Source organism: Sorex araneus, chromosome 2 (genome assembly GCF_027595985.1).
Source record: "Sorex araneus isolate mSorAra2 chromosome 2, mSorAra2.pri, whole genome shotgun sequence".
NCBI classification, from domain to species: Eukaryota; Metazoa; Chordata; class Mammalia; order Eulipotyphla; family Soricidae; genus Sorex; species Sorex araneus.
In genome coordinates, this window is record NC_073303.1 from 317,351,935 (window position 1) to 317,375,198 (window position 23,264).

Below are 23,264 nucleotides of genomic sequence, written 5' to 3' on the forward strand. Positions count from 1 at the left end.
TACTTTCCCTTTTCTTTTCTGTTTTTGTTTTTGAGCAGCACCTGACAGTGCTCAGGGGTCACTTCTGGCTCTGCAGTCAGGAATCACTCCAGGCAGTGCTCAGGGGACAAAATTGATTGTCGGGGCTGGAACCTGGGTTGGCTGCGTACCAAGTAAACACCCTCCCTGCTCTATTATCGATCCCGTTCTACTTTCCCTTTCCCTTTTCTTTTTTTCAGTGTTTGGGTCATATCCGACTGTGCTTGGGGAACCTTGTGGTGCTAGGGACTGCTTGGGAGAACCCCTTCCTCCAAAACGATGCTATTTCTTACCAACTTTCTTCTGAGTAAGAAAGATGCTGGCAGGACAGTCGCATTAATTGTAGGTCTGTGGCGCCATCTAGTGGGTAATAGGAAAACCTGCTTAAAAATCACTTGAGATGTTTTTGTTTTGTTTTGTTGTAGATTAGACACTTCAGTGACTGTCTGGGCTTAAAATGTCCAAATACGGTTTTTACTTATTTATGTTTCTGGTTATTATTTTTGGCATATAAAGTACGCCACAGGTAGCTTGCCAGGCTCTGCCGTGCGGGCAGGATACACTGGGTAGCTTGACGGGCTCTCCGAGAGGGATGGAGGCTTTTGGGGCAGCCTATAATAGCCTTTACAGGTCTTCCCAGTCTACCGAATGTAAGCTTTTGGTCGACTGGCATGTTGTAATGATCTTCACTCTGACAGACACGCACCTGCCTGCGTCTCTGGGAAGTACCTGGTACATCTGTGGCCTCAGGTTCACCTCCTTGAGGTTGATGGAGTGCGCCTGGAGGTTGTTGGGCAGCTGACAGAGCAGGACTCTATCGCAGAAGGTCTGTGCCAGGTCAAACACCTGCTCAAGTCCCAGGTCTCCCAGTGGTTGGCTGACAGCACCCCACGGTGGATGAGCCACAGTGCGCACTGCTGCCACGGCTCTATGTCCTGATGGTCCTCATTCCCTGATCCCGAAAGAGCCCCAATATGCCATCAGGCTACACTAGCATGTGACAGGGACGAATGGAGACGTTACTGGTGCCTGTTCAAGCAAATCGATGAACAATGGGATGATAGTGATACAGTGATGTTTCTGATGTTGCTCCTTGGGAGGTCTGTGGGGGAAACTTGTTTTGGTTCACACAGAACCTTGAATGTCCCAGCCCATCCTGGGAGGGTCCTTATAAGAGAAGTCTGGGAAGAGCTTCTGTCTTCTCGCCTCTCAAGAGTCCAAGCGGGAAGCATAAGGCTGAAACTGCTTCTTATGTGCTTGATTAGTGTCTGGTTTTCTGTTCTCTGCTCAAGAGTGATTTAGGCTTTTCATAGCTGATATTGAATGAGATTTTGGTATTTTCTGGTGCTTGTCTTGTGTGGTTCATCAAACTGTTCATAATGAGGGACAGGGTGCCCTGTGACATTGGCTTCGCTGAGGAACGTTTTCTCTGGAAGCATTTGGTCACTGAGATCCAGCCATGTCACATGTGACTGATGTCTGTGACTTTTCTCCATGGCACCAGGGAGGCAGTGATCCATGAGTACAGTGTCCGTGCTGGCTGTTTTGTTCCTTTTGTCGGAAACTGCAGTGCACAGCCCAGGTAGATTGAGATACCATCCTCCAGTCTTGCATCATTTATTTCCACATGAAAATTTCAAGGCAGTTTTTATTTGTGGAAGTAACTGAGATGCCGTGAAGGGAAACTGGAGGTCTGTACGACATTTTGGTCTTCCTACATTGTTCCCTGGGAATACGCTAGACATGTTCTCCAGGGTAGATCCAAAGGGAGCAGAGCAAATGGGAGCTCCTGCATCAGAACACCGGGAAAAATGAATTAGAACTTGAAAAATGAAAGCAGGAGTGACCTGACTAGTGGAAGTCGACTGTTATCCTGTTCCCGTGAGGAGATGAATTATTGAAGGCCTGTCCTGAGGGTGGACGGTGACTGGTGTCCTGATTAGTACTGCTTAGCCCTATTCACTCAGATGCAGACTGTAAGTTTTTTTAAATTCTTCTTCAAAAAATCTTAAGGAACAGAGGCACTTCTTGCTTGGTTTTGCATTTCAAACAGATGGACAGAGCAGTTCTGTGGAAAACTTATTATTTATAATGAATATTTTTATCCAAATAGATTGAACAAAGAATGAAAAATTTATTAATCAATACCTCCCTTATTTTTATGTTTTTGTGTACATTCTAGCATGATTACACATAAATGTTACATAGAATTTGGGGGCAGGGCTTTGGACACCTGCAGGGCTCAGGGGCTCCTCTCAGCTCTGTGCCTGGGGTGCTCCCTGTGGTGCTGGGGGGGTGGGTGTGGTGCCAGAGATGGAACTGAGTCAGTCTCAGAAAAGGCCAGCACCTCGTCCTCACCACCTGTGCTCCCTCTGGCTCCCGAAGATGTTCTTCCTGTTCAAAGAAGAAAGCAGAATCAAGTGATCTCTTCTCTTGATTCCCTCCCAGCTTTGTGCTTGCTTTCTCCATCATAGAAACTCAGACGGATCTTGCCACCATGACTGAGGCTTGTATCTCGATAGACTTGTACTCAGACATTTCCCCTCACGTTCATTTCTGAAGAGCTAGTGGGGGTAGTGAAGTGGGACCAGCACAGGTCAGGCAGGGCTGGGCCTTTCGCTCTGCAGTACTGTTATTTGCTCTCACAGACCTTGCTCCTGTTGGCATCGCACTCCTATGCAGATCGAGTGATGTGTCTGCCTCTATTCCTGCTTTTCTGAACCTGACACATAAGATCTGCTGCTGGTACAGGCCAAAGCACAGGGCTGCCACCGCTGTTCTGGGAGCTGTGTTGTAGGGAAGAGGCTAGTGCAGGTGGCCATAACTGTATTCATTCTGAGGCCTCGGGAGCAGCTGAGGACTCTCGGGCAGGAAGGGCAAAACTCACGGAGTTGTGTTTGCTGGAGGCTGTGCCATGGGTGCACACCTCCATGGCCCGGGTCTTTGAATGTCTTGTGTTGGAGTTTGGAAGACCAAGACTCTGCGTTCTGGGTCTTAATGCGTAGATCCTTCTCTGGGTGCCTGGACCCCTGGCTGGGCGTCTGGACCCATATCCAGGTGTCTGGATCCATGTAGTGGTATCTGGGTGACATATGGCTGTCTGCGTAGTGTCAGGTCTGGTGACATCTGGGTGTCTGAGTAAGGTGGACTATCTCAATCTGGGACAGATGCAGCTATCTCCTGGATATGCAGAAAAAGTAATTCCTACTTCTTATGAGCAACTTCATAGACAAACGTGAAAAGAGGGGTTTTTGAGGGTCAGAGAATGGTTCCCCGAGTCAGAGAGTTGTTCCTACAGTCAGAGAGACTCACCTGGTCTGAGAGTTGATCCTACAATCAGAAAGTTACTCCCATCTTAAGAGAGTTGTTCCTACTGTCAGAGAATATTCCCATGGTGAGAGAGTTGTTCTACCGTCAGAGTAACCCCCACGGTCAGAGAGTTGTTCTTACAATCAGAGAATACTACCATGGTGAGAGAGTTGTTCCTACCATCAGAAAGTAACACCCACAGTCAGAGAGTTGTTACTATGGTCAGAGAGTTACTCCCAAGGTAAGAGAGTTATTATCATGATCAGAGAGTTATTCCCATGGTCAGAGAGTTGTTCCTACACTCAAAAGTTATTGCCATGGTCTGTCAGAGATTGTTCTTACAGCCACAGTTACCCACACAGTCAGAGATTTGTTCCTACAGTCAGAATTACTCCCAAAGTTTGAGAGTATTTTCTATGGTCAGAGTTACTCCCATAGTCATAAAGTTGTTCCTACAATCATACAGTTACTCCCATGGTCAGAGTTGTTCTTATGCTCAGAGTTACTCCCATGGTCACAGAGTTGTACCTATGGTCAAAGAGTTTCTCCCATGGTCAGAGAGTTGTTCCTATGGACAGAGAGTTACTCCCATGTCAGAGAGTTATTCCTACAGTCAGAGAATTACTCCCATTGTCACAGAGTTGTTCCCACAGTCAGATTTACTCATGGTCAGAGAGTTGTTCCTACAATCAGAGAGTTACTTCTGTGGTTACAGAGTTGTCCCTACTGTCAGAGAGTTTCTCCCATGGTCACTGAGTTATTCCTCCAGGTGAGAGCTACTCTCATGGTCAGAGAGTTGTTCCTATAGTCAGAGAGTTACTCCCATGATCATAGGGTTACTCCCATGGTCAGAGAGTTATTCCCAAGATCAGAGAGTTACTCCCATGGTCAGAGAGTTGTTCCTACAGTCAGAGAGTTACTCCCATGGTTAGAGAGTTGTCCCTACCATCAGAGAGTTTCTCCCATGGTCACTGAATTATTCCTCTGGTTGAGAGTTACTCCCATGGTCACAGAGTTGTTCCTAGAGTCAGAGAGTTACTCTTATGGTCAGAGAGTTGTTCCTAAGGTCAGAGAGTTAATCCCATGGTCAGAGTTGCTCCTACAGTCAGAGAGTGACTCCCACGGTCATAGAGTTGTTTCTAAATGCAAATAGTTACTCCACGGTCAGAGAATTGTTCCTACAAGTCAGAGAGTTACTCCCATGGTCACAGAGTTGTTCCTACACTCAGAGAGTTATTTCTATGGTCACAGAGTTTTTATTACAGTCAGAGTTACTCCCATGGTGAGAGAGTTATTGTCATGATCAGATAATTACTCCCATGACCAGAGAGTCAGTCACAGAGTTACTCCCATGGTTACAAAGTTGTTCCTAGTCTGAGAGTTACTCCCATAGTCACAGAGTTGTTCCCACAGCCACAGAGTTACTGCTATGGACAGAGATTTGTTCCTACACTCAGAGTTACTCCTATGGTCAGAGAGTTGTTCCTACAGTCAGAGAGTTATTCCCAAGGTAAGATAGTTATTCTCATGATCAGAGAGTTCCTCACCATGCTCAGAGAGTTGTTCTTACAGTCAGAGAGTTACTCCCATGGTCAGAGAGTTGTTCCTACAGTGAGAGATTACTCTCATAATCAGAGAATTGTTCCTACACCCATAGAGTTAACCCACAGAGAGCTGTTCCTAAACTTAAATAGTTACTCCCAAGGTCAGAGAGTTGTTACTACAGTCAGATAGTTACTCCTATGGTCAGAGAGTTGTTGCTACAGTCAGAGAATTGTTCCTATAGTAAGAGAGTTGTTACTACACTCAGAGAGTTACACCCGTGGTCACAGAGTTGTTCCTACAGTCTGAGAGGTACTCCCATGGTCAGAGAGTTACTCCCATGGTCAGAGAGTTGTTCCTACATTCAGAGAGTTACTCCCATTGTCAGAGAGTTGTTCCTACACTAAGAGAGTTACTTCCAAGATCAGAGAGTTGTTCCTACAATCACAAAGTTACTCCTATAGTCAGAGAGTTGTTGCTACAGTCAGAGAATTGTTCCTATAGTAAGAGAGTTGTTACTACACATAGAGTTACACCCATGGTCACAGAGTTGTTCCTACAGTCTGAGAGTTACTCCCACAGTCAGAGAGTTGTTCCTACATTCAGAGAGTTACTCCCATGGTCACAGAGTTGTTCCTACACTAAGAGAGTTACTTCCAAGATCAGAGAGTTGTTCCTACAGTCACAAAGTTACTCCTATGGTCAGAGAGTTGTTTCTATAGTCAGAGGGTTATTCCCATGGTCAGAGAGTTGTTCCTACACACAAAGTATTACTCTCATGGCCTGAGAGTTGTCCCTACAGTCAGAGTTACCCCACAGTTAGGGAGTTGCTCCTACAGTCACAAAGTTACTCCTATGGTTAGAGAATTGTTCCTGCAATCAGCAAGTTACTCTCATGGTCAGAGAGTTGTTTGTACGGTCAGAGTTACTCACTTGGTCAGAGAGTTGTTCCTACACTCAGAAAATTACTCCTGTGGTTATAGAGTTTTTCATACAGTCAGAGAGTTACTACCATGGTCAGAGAGTTGTTCCTAGGGTCAGAGAGTAGTTCTTAAAGTCAGAGAGTTGCTGTCATGATCATAGAGTTACCCCCACTGTTAGAGAGTTATTCCCATGACCAGAGAGTTACTCCCATGGTCACCGAGTTGTTCCTACAGCCAGAGAGTTACTCCCTAGGTCACATTGTTGTTACTAAAGTCAGAGAGTTATTCCCATCATCAAAGTTACTCCCACCACCAAATAGTTATTCCTAAGGTCAGAGAGTTACTTCTACAGTCAGAGAATTGTACCTATGGTCAGAATGTTACTCCTATGGTCAGAGTTTTGTTCCTATGGTCAGTGAGTTGCTCCCACAGTCAGAGAGTTGTTCCTATGGTCAGAGAGTTACTCCCATGGTGAGAGAGTTGTTCTACAGTTAGAGAGTTACTAGCATGGTCACAGAGTTGTTCCTACAGTCATAAAGTTAATCCCACAGTCAGAGAGTTACTCTCATAATCAGGAAGTTATTCCTACACTCAGAGAGTTACTTCCATGGTCAGAGTGTTACTCCCACAGCATGAGAATTGTTCCTACAGTTGGAGAGTTACTCCCACGGTCAGAGAATTGTTCCTATGGTCAGAGAGTTACTCTCTTGGTCAGAGAGTTGTTCTACCATCAGAGCGTTACTCCCATGGACAGAGAGTTACTCCCTTGGTCACAGAGTTGTTCCTACAGTCAGAGAGTTACTCCCGGTCAGAGAGTTGTTTCTACGTTCAGAGAGTTACTCACATGGTCAGAGAGTTATTCCTACTGTCAGAGCGTTACTCCTACATTCAGAGAATTGTTCCTACCCATCAGAGTTACTTTCATTGTCACAGAGTTGTTCCTACAATCAGAAAGTTACTCCCATGTTCAAAGAGATATTTCTACAGTCAGAGAGTTACTCCTATGGTCAAGAGTTGTTCCTATAGTCAGAGTGTTACTCTCATGGTCAGAGAGTTGTTCTTATAGTCAGAGAGTTACTCCATAGTCAGAGAGTTGTTCTGGTCAGAGAGTTTTTCTGGTGGTCAGGGACTTGCTTTCAGGTTCAGGGACTTCTTTTCTCAGTATTAATCGGCCCTGGAGGCAGTGCTGACCCAGCCAAGCATCCAGGAACTCTGAAAGTTGGGTTTGGGGACATGGGGGATTCTAATAAATCTGAGGGTCCTCTCCCTGCTCTTCTATGAGCCTCACTTCCACGTCTGAACTGGCCACAGCGAGGTTCCCCCAAGAAGCTCTCTGACTCCTTGGGCCAGAGTTAGTTGTAAGTCTGTGTCATTCTGTCACTTTGGCTATCAGATGGGGCCACTTTTCCCTTTTATTCTTGGTTTTTAGGTCACACCCAGCAATGCTCAGGGCTCATTCCTGGCTCAGTGCCCAGGGGTCACTCTGGCGGGGCTTGGGCAGTGTGGCGCAGTCATTCCTGGCTCTGTGCTCTGAGTACATTCCTGGCGGTGCTGAGGCTTGTCAGAAAGCACAGAGGGGCTGTAGGAGCCCGGGGGGGGGGAGCCGGTAGAAACAGACACCCTCATTCTCACTGACATGATCCAGTCACTGGCTGCACAAGGGACCTGTCCCCACTGGCCCATAGCTGTGTGTTCTGTGGAGCACCCTGGGGTGTGGGGAGACAGAGTGAGTGCTGCTGAATGAACCTGGCCACTGGTTGAACCGCCACGGAGTTGCTGGGGCCTCTGAGCACTGAAAGTTGGGGCCCGTGTGGGCACTCACCCTTTGCTCTCTCCACAGTGTCCCCAGAGGCTGTGGCTGTGCTGTCAGCCATGGGCGCCTTCATCGTCTTTATGCTGCTGCTCTTGGTCTACATCAACAAGAAGTTCTGTGTGGACAGCGTGGGTGGCTTCCCAGAGTCTGGCTCCGGCCATGGCACCAGGCGCAGCTCGCAGGACAAGCTCTGTGAGTAGCCACGTGCCCACAGGACCTTCCCCAACCCAGAGCCAGACACGGGCCCAGAGACAGCTCTGAGCTTTGACCAAAGGGGTCGTGCTGACGCATGGACACAGCCCTGACACTCTCCAGAGGGCCCCAGGCCATGGGAACCACCCTCCCTTCTACTCCTGGTTTCTAATTGCTCGGAGAAGCACTTCCAAAGGCACTGGGGTACTGGTCTGTCTAAACAGAGTACGGGGCCTCTCCCCAGAGCCAGGTGGCCTGGAGCCAGGCCTAGCCAGGGCAGGTGGTCTTCCTTCCCCTCTGGAGTGGGACGCGTGTCAGAATGCCAGTTTGTTCCTGCTGTCATGGCACAGGGTTGGTTCTGGAGGGCTGCAGGCACACAAGCAGAAAGGCATGTCAAATGCATCTGGTCTGACAGCTGGGCCATGCGTGCCGACGCCAAGGACATGCTGCTGGCTCTGTCACCTTCAGTTTCCATGCCTGGGCTCGGTTTCTACAGGCTGCTGGGTTCCCCGGGGGCAATTCTGCTTCCCTCTGCCTACCTCTGCCTTCAGCCCCCCCAGACCCTCTATCCCATAGCTGATAGCCCTTTACTCTCTCATTATCAAGGGCCTCAAAGAGTCTTTGGCTACTTACAGGTCAGAAGTTAAACTCAGAAAATTTGGGGGGTTATTTGGGAATGAAAAAATATATTTTACATGTATTAATTTAAAAAAAAGCAATAATCCTATAACATGCTGCTATAAATAATGTGCTTTATTTAAAACAAAAAAAACCCCAACAGCTTTAGGGACCAGAAAGAGCACAACTGGGAGGGCGCCCACCTTGCGTGTGGCCGCCCTCGGTTCCATCCCTGGCACCCCATGTGTTCTCCCAGCTCTGCCAGAAATGGTCCTTGAGCACCGATGCACCCCCCTCCAATAAAACCTCAAAATAATCAAACAAATAGCCCTCTGTGTTAATAAAAAAGATTTGGTGAAAAAAAGACCACATTGGTCTTTGTCTCTGGGTGTCCCCTCGGGAGGGGCTGTGGGCCTGCCTGTGTGCCCGTGACCCCTCCATGAACAGAGGCTGTGAGTGTTCGCCTCGGGGCTGGCTTCTCCTTTCCTGAGCCTCTCTTCCTGTCTCATTGTGGCAGGAGGCCCCTGCCCCTGTACCTTCTGCGTCCCCGCAGAGACACTAGTGCTGTATGGCAGGAAGAGCCCAGTGCTGCGTGTCCTCTGACCCCTCTGAGCCCTGCACAGACCCATAGACTGTTGCTGATGGGACAGAGGCCCTTGTTAACACTCCTTTTATGCTTCTTGCAGGTGTAGAGTTAGACAAAAGCCGGCAGCATTTGAGGGGAAGTCATGGTCTTGCTGCTGTTCCTGCAGCTCTCGAGTAGGGGTGTCCACCGCACAGACTGTCTGGACCCCCCGCCCCCAGCTGGCACACTAGTGTCCACAGCTGACCTGCGGGGCCCAGTGCCCCATGGCTTTCCTCGGGTCCTTCCGGCAGAGCCTGCCCTCAGTGTCCTCACTGGTGGACAGCCTCGGTGGGGCTGTGGAGGGCCTGAGTGTTGCCGTGGGCCAGGCCACTGGTGCCTTTACTGACTCGCTGGCTGAGCGGGTAACGAGCCTGGTGAGTGGTCTTCAGGTGGCTCAGGAGTGGGGGTTTGCAGCAGACAGGGCCACCGAGACTCCTGAACCAGCGGAGGCACCCCTTGCCGATGGCTCTCTGCCTGAGCACAGGGTGGGCCATGCTCACCCCTACAGTATCCCCCTGCCTTCAGATCCAGGCGTGAGTGAGGGCAGCAGGCAAGACAGTGGCCACCCTGGCATGGGCCTGCGGGCTGTGTTGGGGGTCCCCTGTGGCAGCGGAGCTGAGGCTGTAGGCCTCATGATGCGAGACCCTAAAGCTATCGGACATGGGGACCCCAAGGGCTTCTGGGAAGGACATGCCTCTCGAGCACTGCCAGCCACCCCAAGAACTCAGTTCCAGGGACGAGTCAGAGGCCATGGACCCGAACCCTGCAGAGCCACAGGGGACAGAGGGACAAGGACCACGGACTTCGACAATGGCAGGGCTCTGGAGAAGGGGACAGCATGGGGCAGAGGTGACGATGTCCCGGATAAAGTGCCCAGTGCAGGTGAGGTCCCTGTGGTAGGCGCGGCCACTATCCCCTCCCCTGAGGGAGCAGCGCGTGCTTCCCAGCCTGTCCTTGTGCTTCCAGCTGGACTCTCTTGAACCTTCTCTCTGGATGATGCTTTCACATACTTCTCCCCATTCTTCTCTGTCTCCTGCGGACTCGCCGTTCCACGGTTTCGGCTGCATTTGTTCCTTCTGTGCTCTGGAACATGGTCTGAAAGTGTTTGCTTGGAGCTTTTGCCAGAAGAGAAGAAGGGCTGGATTAGGACCCCAGTGTTTGACTGGTTGCTGAGCTGCAAAATCTTAGGGTTTTTTTTTTTTTTTTGCTTTTTGGGTCACACCCAGCGATGCTCAGGGGTTACTCCTGGCTTTGCACTCAGGAATTACTCCTGGCGGTGCTTGGGGGACCATATGGGATGCCAGGGATTGAATCCGGGTCGGCCGCATGCAAGGCAAACACCCTACCTGCTGTGCTATCACTCCGGCCCCCTTGTATTTTTTTTTTTTAATCTTAGTTTGAAAATGAATATTCCTCTGATTATTTCTCTCTGTCTCTCTCTCTGGCATTGGGCCACACTCAGTGATGCTCAGAGCTTATTTCTGGCTCTGTGCTCAGGGATCACTCCCAGCTCTGCTGGGGGACCCTATGCGGTGTTGGGGAGCAAATCCTGATCAGCCACATGCAAGGGCCCCACCTGCCCTGTGCTCTGTGCTCCAACCCCCTTGATCTCCTCCTTCCTGCACACCAGCTGGGCCTGCTTTTTGTAAGCAGTTGGCGCCCTGAGGGGGAGTTTGTCTGGTGCCTCAAGAGCTTGTGAAGTCTGCCATTTCTAAGCAGCACCTGAGCCTTTATGCCATGTGGCTCTTCCGATCTGCCCTCATCACAATCTAGACAGAATGATCTGTGTTTTCCTTGAGAACCATGGAGTCACCAACAGCTGTGAGAGACGGGTGGGTGGGAGCAAGCCCTGGTTATTCGGGAGTAGTTTCAGACTCAAGGTGCTAGCCCCACAGCTGGTGACGGTCAGCGGCTGTGTGGCTTGAGGAATGGCATCATTCCCCATCCCCCTGCCCCAGAAATCCTCTTCATGTCCTCTTATTACTCATATGATTGCAATGGACACAAACAATGGGTTTTAGTGTGTAAAATACACACCAAGGTTTTTTGTATGAACTTCGAGTATCATAAAATAGAGCAACAACAAACCAAAACACAGAAGTTCAAGAGTGGCGGCCAGAAGGGAGTACCCAGCCCCCATCACCCCTCTCTTGAGGGCACTCACGGTTCAGTGCCAGGCGGGCTAGGTCCACCCAAAGGGACCTAATGTTTGGAAACGGTTCATTTGGGCATATTTCTCCCAAGGATTTTGGCATGTCAGGTTCTATATTTTTTGTAGGCTGGATTTAGTTTGGAAGCTTTGTTAATTAAAAAACAAATAAGAGAAGAAAAAAGATTAGTAGATTAATGAATGGATTATTTTATTCAGTTAATAACACCGAGCAGATGAGGCATGTTAAGTATTTTGCAAGTAGACCTATGAAGTTCTCTATTTTGATTTAATTTGTCTTCATTAAGAAGTATACTGGGGATTGGAGAGGTAGCACCATAGGGAGGTCACTTGCCTTGCCTGTGGCCAACCTGGGTTGGATCTTCAGCACCCCATATAGTCCTCCAGGCCCTGCCAGGAGTGATCCCTGAGTGCAGAGACAGGAGAAGCCTGAGCATCGCCAGGTGTGGCCAAAATACCTGCAAACAAAAGCGAACAGAAGGATCATGCAGCGGCCTCAACCAAGACGACCTCTCCCTCGAGAGCCCTGACTCCACTCTGTATGAGTGTGCATGGGGCGTGTTCTACAGAGCCTTGGACCTTGACTGTTCCCTCTTAGGGCAGGACTGGGGTTTCGGGCCAGAGAGGGTGAGCAGCCATGAAGAAGGGGTGCTCTTCTCTCTTCTCACATGCCGGCTGTGCATGGCCCCTCCTGGGAGAGGAAGAACTTCCATGAGTGGCCAGTGGCCTCACCATGTGGTCAGTGGCCCTGTGCTCACACGTTGTACTTGTTTCACGTAGAGCCAGGGTAAACAGCACTTTTTGGACATAACATCAGGCCGCAGGTCAGAGATTTACAGACCTCTGGGCTTTGCTTGGTGGAAGCACCTGGCCTCTGCCTGAGCCTTGAGAAAGACCCCTAGGCTCCAGAGGGAGAGACCCTGCTGGCTTCTTACCTGCCCGGGCGCCACTCAGTCCCATCTGGTTGTAGGTGGGCTCAAGCCCTGGGCCCAGCCCATGGTAATGGTGCTTAAGAAAGTAACATCCAAGCACTGCTGTTTATTTCTCTCTTCCTCCCTTCCTCCTACCTACAGAACAATTCATGTGGGATTTAGGCACGTTTAAGTAGATTTTTCCTGGTAATTCCACTTTCTTACACATGGCAGGTGATTAAGTTAGTTGTGCAGCCACTCAGTACGTTTGTCATGTGTCTGTAAACATAGGCTGCCTGTCCATGCGCTCATGTAGTGTTTGGAATGAGAATGCCAACTTTCCACCTACTTTGTAACCCCTGTTTTGGGGAATGGTGTAGTTTGTCTCCACCGAGTGCCACAGTATACAGAACTTTCCCAAGGACTTAGAGGTACTCACCATGAGTACTTACCTAAGTACCTCTAAGTGCTCAGCACACTATCTCCAGCTGCCCAGGCCGGGTGACCATGGGGAATCAGTTCCCCTTCACTGTTGGACATGGTGCCGTGAGCCATTCTCTGCAAATGGGCTCTAATGCTCAATATTTTCCGAGTGGAAGTATGAAGTCCCTAGAAATGGCTCAGAGATTGTTGCAACAATGTTGCAATTTTACCGGAGAGTCAGAGGCACTTAACTCGCAGAAGAAATAGACATTTTTTGGGGGAGGATCACAGGACTGCCTCCGGAGGTTTTGTGTTATGGCCTGCCCGAGAGCAGCCTGTTCAACCTCCTTTTATTTATTAAATTAACATACAAACCAATCATATTCAGCCACATAGGCGGATATGCAAATCAACCAACGGAAACAGTAACCGCCATTTAAAGTTACAGTAACCAAAACATAAACCGTTTACATCCAGGCCTAGCTAGGCCTGAGATTATGGGATGTTGTATACCAACAGAGATGGAGAGATGAAGAATTATTCCACTTTACCCAAACACTGGCTGCACAGTCTGCAGTGTGTGGCTCTGTCCACAGCATAGCCTGTCCACTTCTGTCCTGCCCAACACTGAGCAGTGTCGGTGTTGGGACAATTGGTAACTGAAAATGTCTCTCGAAGTACATATCTTTTGAATTGGGTCTGTAGGTGCTGCTGACAATTTCCTGGATTTGATGCTGATCAGTGAGAAAAAGTGCAGGATTGTGACTTGTGGTTCCTGCACTCAGTCAGAACGTGCTCATGAATCTTCTGCTAGAGCTTGAAAATCCGTAGCTTGGGCTTTGTGAATGGCACTGTCCTGTTACTCCATAACGCTTCTGAGGCGTGTGTGTGTGTGTGTGTGTGTGTGTGTGCACATATCAGCCCATGTATGTGTGTCTGCTGGTGTGCGTCCACCTGTTTGTGTACATGTTCACCTGCATGTTTGTGCTCAGTAGCATGTGTACATGTCTGCTCGTGTGTGTCTATCTGCGAATTTGTGTTCATTTATGTGCATGTGTGTCCCTGCTCACATATATGTGCCTGCCTGTGTGTACCTTCCTGCTTGTGTGTGCCCACCTGCATATGTGATATGCCTGCCTGTGTGTGCCCACCTGTGTGTGTGCCCGCCTGTGTGTGTGCCCACCTGTGTGTGCCTGCCTATGTGTGCCTGCTGTGTATGTGCCCGCCTGTGTGTGCCTGCCTGTGTGTGCAAACCTATGTGTGCTCACCTGTGTGTGCCCGCCTATGTGTGCCTGCCTGTGTGTGCCTATGTGTGCCTGCCTGTGTGTGTGCCCACCTGTATGTGCCCACCTGTGTGTGCCTGCCTCTGTGTGCCCACCTGTGTGTGTGCCCGCCTGTATGTGCCTGCCTGTGTGCCTGCCTGTGTGTGTGCCCACCTGTGTATGCGCCTGTATATATCCTCCTGTATGTGCCCGCCTGTGTGTGCCTACATGTGTGTGCCGCCTGTGTGTGCCCACTGCGTGTGTGCTCGCCTGTGTGTGCCTGCCTGTGTGTGCCTGCCTGTGTGTGCCCACCTGCATGTGTGCTCGCCTGTGTGTGCCTGCCTGTGTGTGCCTGCCTGTGTGTGCCCACCTACGTGTGTGCTCACCTGTGTGTGCCTGCCTGTGTGTGTCTCCCTGTGTGTGTCCGCCTGCACGTGTGCTCGCCTGTGTGTGCCTGCCTGTGTGTGCCTGCCTGTGTGTGTGCCCACCACTGTGTGCCCGCCTGTGTGCCTGCCTGCATGTGCCCACCTCTGTGTGCCTGCCTGTGTGTGTGCCCACCTGTGTATGCACGCCTGTGTTTGCCTGCCTATGTGTATCCACCTTTGTGTGTGCCTGCCTGTGTGTCTCTGCCTGTGTGTATCCACCTGTGTGTCTCTGCCTGTGTGTATCCACCTGTGTGTGCCTACCTGTGTGTGCCTGACTGTGTGCCCACCTGTGTGTGCCTACCTATTTATGTGCCCACCTGTATGTGCCTACCTGTGTGTGCCCACCTGCGTGTGTGCCCCCTGTGTGTGCCTGCCTGTGTGTGCCTTCCTGTGTGTGTGCCCACCTGTGTGTACCCACCTGTGTGTGTACGCCTGTGTTTGCCTGCCTGTATGTATCTACCTCTGTGTGTGCCCACCTGTATGTACCCACATGTGTGTGTGCCCACCTGTGTTTGCCCACCTATGTGTGCCTGCCTGTGTATGCCCACCTGTATGTCTCTGCTTGTGTGTATCCACCTGTGTATCTCTGCTTTTGTGTGGCCACCTGTGTGTCTGCCTGTATGTATCCACCTGTGTGTGCCTGCCTGTGTGTGCCCACCTGTGTGTATCTGCCTGTGTGTGTGCCAGCCTGTATGTGTGCCCACCTGTGTGTGCCCACCTGTGTGTCTGCCTGTGTTTGCCTACCTGTGTGTATCTGCCTGTGTTTGCCTGCCTGTGTGTGCCCACCTGTGTGTGTGCCCGCCTATGTTTGCCTGCCTGTGTGTGCCCACCTGTGTGTATGCCTGCCTATGTGCCTGTCTGTGTGTATCTGCCTGTGTGTATGCCTGCCTGTGTGTGTTCCCACCTGCCTGTGTGTGCCTGCCTGTGTGTGTCCCTGTCTGCATGTGTGTGTTGCCACCTGCATGTATGTGTGTGCCCATGTGTGTCCCTGCCCATTTGTGTGCTGTGGCCCAGACACTGAGGGCTCTGCAGCTTCTCATGTGCTGGGCTGACATGCTCTCCTTGTCCCCACAGACAACTCCTACCTGGACAAAGAGGAGCACGGCTCATCCTCGGAGAGTGAGGACGAGGCTCTGGGCAAGTACCATGAGGCTGTGTCCAGGACCCACAGTGCCAGGCTCCCCACGGCTGAGGCAAGAGCGCAGAGCTCGGTGTGGGAGACCCGGCAGAAGTACAGCCCTCTCGCAGCTGAGCACGATGGCTATGGCAGTGAGGCATCCCTGGACGGAGGTGAGCTGGCCCTGGCTGGGATGCCCTGCTTGAGGACGTGGTGTATCCTGATTTGTATCTTTCTTTTCAGTCCCGGCCCACACCTGAGTTCAAACACAACCCTGCCCCGTGACTGCGGCCACTCTGTGATGGGTGTGGTGGGGGGATGACGTGCAGCCCGAGGAGGGGGTAGTGATAGGGGACGTGCAGCTGGAGGGGGTGGAGGGGTGCTGCGTAGGTCTTGGCTTTGGCAGCGGAGCCTGTGGCAGGTGCTGTATTCATGCCTCTCACCAGCCTCAGGGTGTGCTCAGCACCCACCGCTGCCTCCCCTCCTGTATGCCCCACCTCACCATGTGGCTCTGGAGCGGGAGTGACATCTGAGCCACCGCAGGAAGCCTGTAGCAGAGATGCAGCATCGGACTGTGCAGCCTGGGGTTTGGGCCGGGGGCCTCTGGCTTTCGTGGACATCCGTCCCAGCCTTTCCAGGTTCACACAGTGCCTTTCCCCCCACATTGTTGGCTCTGCTCTAAGAGAGAACATGGGTCTCAGTGTTAAAATGATCTGAAAATTCCCTGAACTTGGGGCTCTACTCCACAAGCTCTCCAGAATAGGTCTGGAAATCAGGACAGAAAACTCTGAGCTCATACCAGCTGGTTTCCAAGAACCAGGGTTTTCAGGATACTCCAGAAAGGGGGACCTCTCAGAGAGAGAGAGAGAGGGTCTAGCCCAGCACACCATGGCCCTGGGATCCTGCTCTGGGTCCCTCTGGGTGGCAGTTCGCCCTTCACTGATTGGGCTTGGGTTGCTACTCCTTTCTGCATCAGAGAGGATGTGGGATGGGCCAAGCCAAGATTTGGGGTATCACCAGCCTTGGAGCCCCCACAATGCAGACAACCCTGTTCCCTGTTGGAGTATTTGTCTCTATCAGTAGGCAGGAGAGTATGCGCAGGTTTTCCAGGAGCCTCGTCTCTAGGGAGGTCAGTGGCCCGGGGCCTGCCAGCTGTCAGCACCCAGACTGCGCTCACTCCCACATTAATTTTTCTCTTTGTTTTGGACACAAACACACTGTGCATCTGAGCGTTTCCCCGTGCTTGCCGGTGTTGTTGGACCAAACTCACGGGCGCCTCAAAAAGGTTACTGGCCTGCTGAGGCACTGAAATAAGGAGCAAGGACTCTGCTGGCAGACGAGGTCTGACACAGTCCTACTCCTGAGGAGACGTTCCAACCTGGCTGTACCCTTCACAGGCCCTGGGTCAAGTTTTTGGTGAATACTTATGATTTGTGTAGACTGAGCTCTGGCTATGTTTTTAAATTTTTTTTCATAAAGCAGAAACTCACTGAGAGGCGAGTGCTGAGGGAGAGTCAAAACCTTGTGGCAGGGCTTGACCCACACAGCCCACAAAACTCCGTCTGAATGTGACAGACTCAAGTGTTTGTAGACAGGTAGGGTGTTTCTAGACATGATGCTTATTACTGAAATCCACTAGTCATAGGGATTTTATTTGAGAAATTGCAATAAAACCAACTCTGCAAATATTAAAGCCATCATCTGAATTTAGGTGCAGGGGGCTTTTCAGATCAGCTCAGCCCCTACAGATCAGTGCTGCTGCCCACCTGCTCTCTGGCTGTGGGGGAACTGTGTGCACATTGTCGTTGTGAGGTGAACTTCGCTATCTGAATCTAGTTCAGCATTATCTTTCACTGCTTGGAGTTAATTTTCTGAGACTACCATAGCTTCTTTATTTATTCTTTCAATTATTTATTTTTTCCTCTCCCAGCAGCATACAGTTCTAAGTGGCCTTGCATTTTTGGCATTCCATTGCAGAAAGTATCAACTTGTCACATAAAGAGAAAAATTAGGTCTACTTCATTCATGTTACAGTCACACCCTCACACATCTTTAGAGGTTACTTTTACCTCAAATCTTCAAGTCTGCGGATATTGATTGAATTATGCATGGCTGTCTGCTGAGTGGTTGCATTAGCCTGCCGGATAGATCTCGTAAACATGCTCTGAATTTTAAGTGCATGACAGTGTACCAGTGGAGGGTAAAAGTAGAACTAATAACCAAGTGCGTATTTAGAGATTTGGCTTTTACAGTGCAGAACTACTCAGGGCCAATATGTGCGAATCATCACCTGCCAGTGGAGGAGCTTGAGCTTGTGTTTTAGATATGAAAGATGATGCATCTGAGATGCATGGGCAGACTCCCACCTCCTCTGCTGCACTCGGGCAGGAATACTGTGGCACACCGTGGATGATCATGGCCCTCTGTGCTCGCTGGCTGATCATTCTGACAGATGCCATTTCTAAAAAAATTTTAAACATAAACAGGCGGGAAGCCCTCTGTTGCTGGTTCCAGTAGCAGCCACTGATCTGTGCACTCTGAAACCTGAGACAGCAGTGGGCCACAGGGCCCTTGCTCATGCTGTTCTGTGGCACTGGCAGTAGAACGCAGTCCATTCTGAGTTCTTTCTCTACCCACAATACCTATTTTGATTTTTGTATTTTTAACTTTTGAGTCACAGCTGGCAGTGCTCAGGAGTTATTCCTGGCTCTGAGTTTAGGAATCATGCTTGATGGTGCTCAGGGATGCCAGGGATTGAAGACAGGCTGGCACATGTGAGCCAACACCCTACCCACTGTACTATTGCTCTGGCCCTGCCCTTGACATCTATTTTATTTTACATTTCTAAATACAGATGTCCTCTAATTGTGAAAATAATCTGAATTGCATTTTTTTGGGGGGGGGAAGGAGGTTGTCTTTGGACCATACCCAGCAGTGCTCTGGAGTTAGTCTTGGCTCTGTGCTTAGGAATTACTCCTGGTGGTGCTCAGAGGGCCATATGGGATGCTGGGGATCAAACCCAGGTTGGCCTTTCCAGCTGTACTATTGCCCCAGCCCAGTATTTGGTTTTAAACATTTTCTGACTTGTGTATTGAACACTTACATTATATAGCTGTGGATAAATTTGGGCCCTTTGTTTTTTTCCGTACTCAGCAGTGCTCAGGGCTTATTCCTGGTCCTGTACACAGGGGTCACTGTCGCTGGTACTCAGGGACTCAGTGTGTGTCATCTATGTGCAAGGGATGTGCCCTACTAGCTGTCCCCTCTCCCCATGGGCTCTATTTGTATGGCAAAGTTGGACTGGAGGCCTCCTTCCATTCCTTCTGAAATGGGCTATGCCAGGATGCTTTTGATGGTGGCTTTTTATTACAGACAGATGTGATTTTAGGGCATTTTTTCCCTCAATCTATGCCTGATAATGGTCTGTAATATCACCATGTCGCAGTCCTCCTGTCCCTAAGACATGACTCCTTCAGGAGAGCATTGTGACCCTTCTTTATGTCCAGTGTTGGATTCAGGGCTCCCAAGCAGCTCTCAGGGCTCCCCAGAGCTGCTCCTGGCAATGTTCGGTCAACCTGTAGGAAGGTCCATTGCTGGGGCTGGGAACATCCAGGCCATCCCCCACAGAGCCAGAATCGCACTCAGGGTCTCAGGCATGCGCCCCACCCTTTATGCTGCCCTCTGCTCCTCCCAGTCTCCCTTGAGCCCTGATTCTAGTTGCCCACAGAGGCCTCTGTGCCTCTGCTATGACTCACCTTCTCTCCTCCCTGGTCTGTATTTAGGGCTGGAGACTCACCCGAGCCATCTCTGTGATCTTGGAGTCAGCTGGCACATCCTGCCTGTTTAGTTCACTTCTTCCTGTGCTGCACGGCCCTCCCTGGCTCTCTGCCATTCATGAGCCGGGACACAGACCCAAACTGCGGACACACTCAGATCCCCAGACCCCCCAACCATGCACACACCCAGACCCCCCAGACTGTGGACACACCCTCTGTGTGTGAGACCTTCCGAACGATGGACACACACCTTGACTGCACTTTCTGGTGTCTCCATCTTCTCCTGACTCAGGCCTGCTGCTTTCTTGCAAGGCTGCTGGAGCTTGTACTGAGTGTAGCACCAGCATGCGAAGGCTGTCGCAGATGTGGTGTCAGCCATTTTGAAGGAGAAGCGTGGTGGCCGTTGGCTGAATGTCCGGGGCTGTGTTTTGCACCTCGGGTGGGTGCAGGGAGCTGGGGGAGGCCAGAGGGCTCATGTCAGTTCAGGCTGTTAAGTCCTTCCAGACCGCTGTTGGCTGCTCAGGCGCGGGCAGCTGTGAGGGGGACCTCTCCCACCCTGCCCCCAACCTCCCTGGCCTACACGGAGACCTGAGTGCTTGGCTCTGGCCCTGGGAGATCAGGTGCTTAGAATGTTCTGTTTAGTATCTCGGGGGCTCAGCTGAGCCAACTGGGGCACATTATACCCCTCAGCACCGGTGTAACAGACTGCCCCCTTCCCTTGTCTTGTTTGCACTGGACAGCGACCCCCGTCTCCCAGCTGTGGGAGGTGCTCTCAGAGGGGTTGGGCCCTCCACAGGTGGGACCGTCTGTAGGTGCCAGGCTCTTCCATGCCAGCCCCATCCCTGAGCTCTCCTCAGTGGCTCTTTTCCTGGAGTTGCCTGTACAGCCCCATCTGACCTGGCATAGGCCAGAGACCGACTCTAGTGTTTATTGGGAGACATGGCCATCCACATTCCACCTGATTCTTGCTGTGAACCCTGTGCCACGGGAAAGCAGGGTCTTTGGGCTCGCACTCTGTGCTCTGCCTTCGAGAGCAACATTCAGTGTCTGTCCCCCATGCCATCACTGTATCACTGTCATCTTGTTGCTCATCGATTTGGTCAAGTGGGCACCAGTAACATCTCCATTGTGAGACTTGTTACTGTTTTTGGCATATTGAATATGCCACGGGTAGCTTGCCAGGCTCTGCTGTGTGGGCAAGATACTCTCGGTAGCTTGCTGGGCTCTCCGAGAGGGACGAAGGAATCGAACCCAGGTCGGCCATGTGCAAGGCAAATGTCCTACCCTCTGTGCTATCACTCCAGCCCAATAAAAATCATTTGTACCTCCCTGTTGGGTCTCCAACAGGAACCCTGGTCTCCTTTGTGACAGGCAGGGACACTCATCACTATACTAACGAGGAGCCCCCCGTCTGCCATACTAGTTTTTAAACACAAGCCATCTGATAAGATGGCAGTGTATTCCCTTTCTTTGGGGGTGGGCAGGTTTGGGTCCTTCTGACTGTGTTCAGAGCTCACTCCTGGTGGTGCTCGGGGTGATGCAGGGCAGCTGGAAGTGGCGGCAGCAGGTCTCTGTTCTTTCATGGTTCCCGGTTCTTCAATATTTTCAGAAATGAAAATATTGAATAATAAAGATGCTCAGACTCAGAATTGGAAAATGGAAAAGTTTATTGGAAAGAAGAGGAAAGAAAAGAAGCTCCCCAAGTGGGTGTTAAGTGGCCACAGCCTGAGCTCAGCTACCGCCTGAGACACACAGAGACAGGACAGATTTTTCAAGGTTTTGTTCACACATCAAAACATACTCATACAAGGGACTCAACTCTGAGGGTTTGCAGGCAGGGACCACTCCCTGGGCTCGGAACTCCAGCTTCTGCAGGGGAGGTTTTTGAACCCTATGCCCTCCTGCCCATGTGCCTGAGTGCATGCCTTAATGTCTTGTCTGGGTGCCCTATACCAGGTGCATTCTCATGACCTTAAGCAAGCAAGCAAAGGTACAGAAGCGAAACAGAGTAGTTAACACAACTTGTTACATTTACTTGAATCATCCTTGTTATCTGTGGTCAGATGTCTGGGCATGTCTTTGGGGTCTGGCTTGTTTAAGTCCGTGTCCTTGGGGTCTGGCATGTTTTTCTGAGTAGGTTGTAAACTCATGACCGTGAGGTACAAAATGGAATCTGGCTTTCTGCTTCACTGGCAAGGGGAAACACAGGCTTCCTCTTTTAGAGGGACCATGTGTGGTGCTGGAAACCATACAAGGCAGCGTCTCAGCCAATTATTCTCTCCCTCCCTCCCCATGGCAAGTCAAGAAGGTTAGAAATTTCTGATTTTGTCAAAAGGTGTTTTATATAGATAGAGAAAGGCTTTCCTTTATTAGGGGAATTAGATTCTGCAGTGAGAAGTGGGTAGCAGAGTTGAAACGGCATAGTCTGAGCTCCGGCCCATCATTGTTGCTGGAGGTGTGCCTGGTGAGAAGCTGTCCCAGTCTACTTCATGATGGTGACTTTAGTACAGGCCTGCACTTAGCCAGGAACTTGCCCAGTGTCAGGAAATCCCCTAGGATCTGCTTTTACCAGGGGAGATGCTCAAGATCTAATCCAGGATCTGCCTTCACTGTGAAGAAGTTTATGCTCCTGCTGGTCTCCAAGCCTGGGGTCCTGTGTCTCGGGTCTCCCTGGGGTCTCAAGTCTCAGTTCTCCCTGGGGTCCCAGGTCTCGGCTCTCCCTGGGGCCCTGGGTCTCGGCTTCCTGGGATAGCACACAGTGCAGTTGACAGGGTGTGCCCAGCTGCCCCTTCTCTTTCTGACACCACCCACCTTTCTGGCATTGTGCGGTCTGCCCAGATCCCTTCCGAGGGAGGAGCGCGAGTCACAGGAGCCGGCTGGTGGCAGGCACTGAGCCGTGCCTGCTGCCTGGAAGCCTCATCTCTGCCGGGCAGAGCTCATGTCTTTGATGAGATACAGATGCAGTTTTGCAGTTTCGGGTGGAGAGAGAATGCATGTCACTGTATCCATGGCAACCCCTAAGCTACTTGGAGCTGAGATGGATAGAGGGAGCTGGTGATGGGCCTCATTATAAGGGCAAAGTACACAGAAGGTACAGGCAGAGGCTTTTAATTAGACTCCAAAAATAGCTCATGCTGGAGGGGATGGAGGGAGGTATTAGTTTTATTTAATTTATTTTTTTTCAGACAGCACTTGGAATTCAAGGATTATCTTTCCTTGGACAAAAGTGAGGGCGAGGCACTCCAAGGGGTGCCCCCCTCATCATTAGGAAGCGGGGACTGCACGCTTTGGGCTCTGTGTGGAGTATGCTGCTTCTTGTTTGTTTCTGTCCCTCCCAAGTTGCCCTCCCAGACATGCCCTCTGTCTCCCATCTATAGATTGGACATACCGGATGCACAGTCTTCCTGTCTTCATGCAAGCAGGAGTGAGTCCAGGCTTTTTACATTTTAAAATTCAAATAAGACAGTAGTCCAAAATCCTTTTTGTTTAGGTATATTAAATTTTCCAATCTTTTGGGGAAACATATTAAGTTTAATGAACTAAAACAAGATTCAGGGAAAGTATACTAGAATCACTGGGTATTTTCTGTTTGAGAATTATGAGGGATAACAGATTAATAACTTTTAAGACAAAATTCTTCAAAGATTTCCTTCTGAATTGCAATCTGCAAAGAATAATCTTGTATTGCATTGCAATTCAACACATTGCAATTTCTTCCTGTTGCTATAGAAACTAATTCTGGTGCAGCTGTGATTGCTAATCAAAGTTCTAACATTATACAACCTTTTTCCCCCTTAGCACTTCATTTATTTTTAGTTACAAAATAATAAATTCAGATGGTGGGTTCATAACAATGGTCAAAATATTAATGCAAAGATTTTTTTAAAAAATGTGGAGCCCTTCCCTGTGAAAATAAAGAAGTTCTTCCTCTGTAGAGTTTCAATATGAATAACAAGAAAACAAAGCCTTTTGCAGATTTACAAAGGTCTGTGATTGCTATATTACATCAACATTCTGAAGCACTTACTGCTTCATAATCCCTCAATCACAACAATTTCAACCATTTACTTTTGAAGTGCCTGTTACCTGGTGTTATAAAAAATGAAAGAATAAATGAAAGAATTCTGATGTTTAGAATGT

The 23,264-nt window shown here is 50.0% G+C and overlaps 1 protein-coding gene across 5 annotated transcripts in view; it reads left to right on the forward strand.

The window, feature by feature from the left end:
• SYT14 (synaptotagmin 14) overlaps positions 1-23,264 on the forward strand; it is a 60,558-nt gene that overhangs the window by 8,473 nt on the left and 28,821 nt on the right. For 3 of the 5 annotated variants that reach the window (XM_055125979.1, XM_055125980.1, XM_055125981.1), the window contains exons 3-4: positions 7,633-7,797; positions 15,306-15,521. In XM_055125979.1, the coding sequence (XP_054981954.1) occupies positions 7,633-7,797; positions 15,306-15,521 (381 nt within the window). Of the gene's footprint in view, positions 1-7,632; positions 7,798-9,101; positions 9,923-15,305; positions 15,522-23,264 lie in introns of those variants that run through there. The other 2 variants (XM_055125975.1, XM_055125976.1) reach the window with 1 other exon arrangement.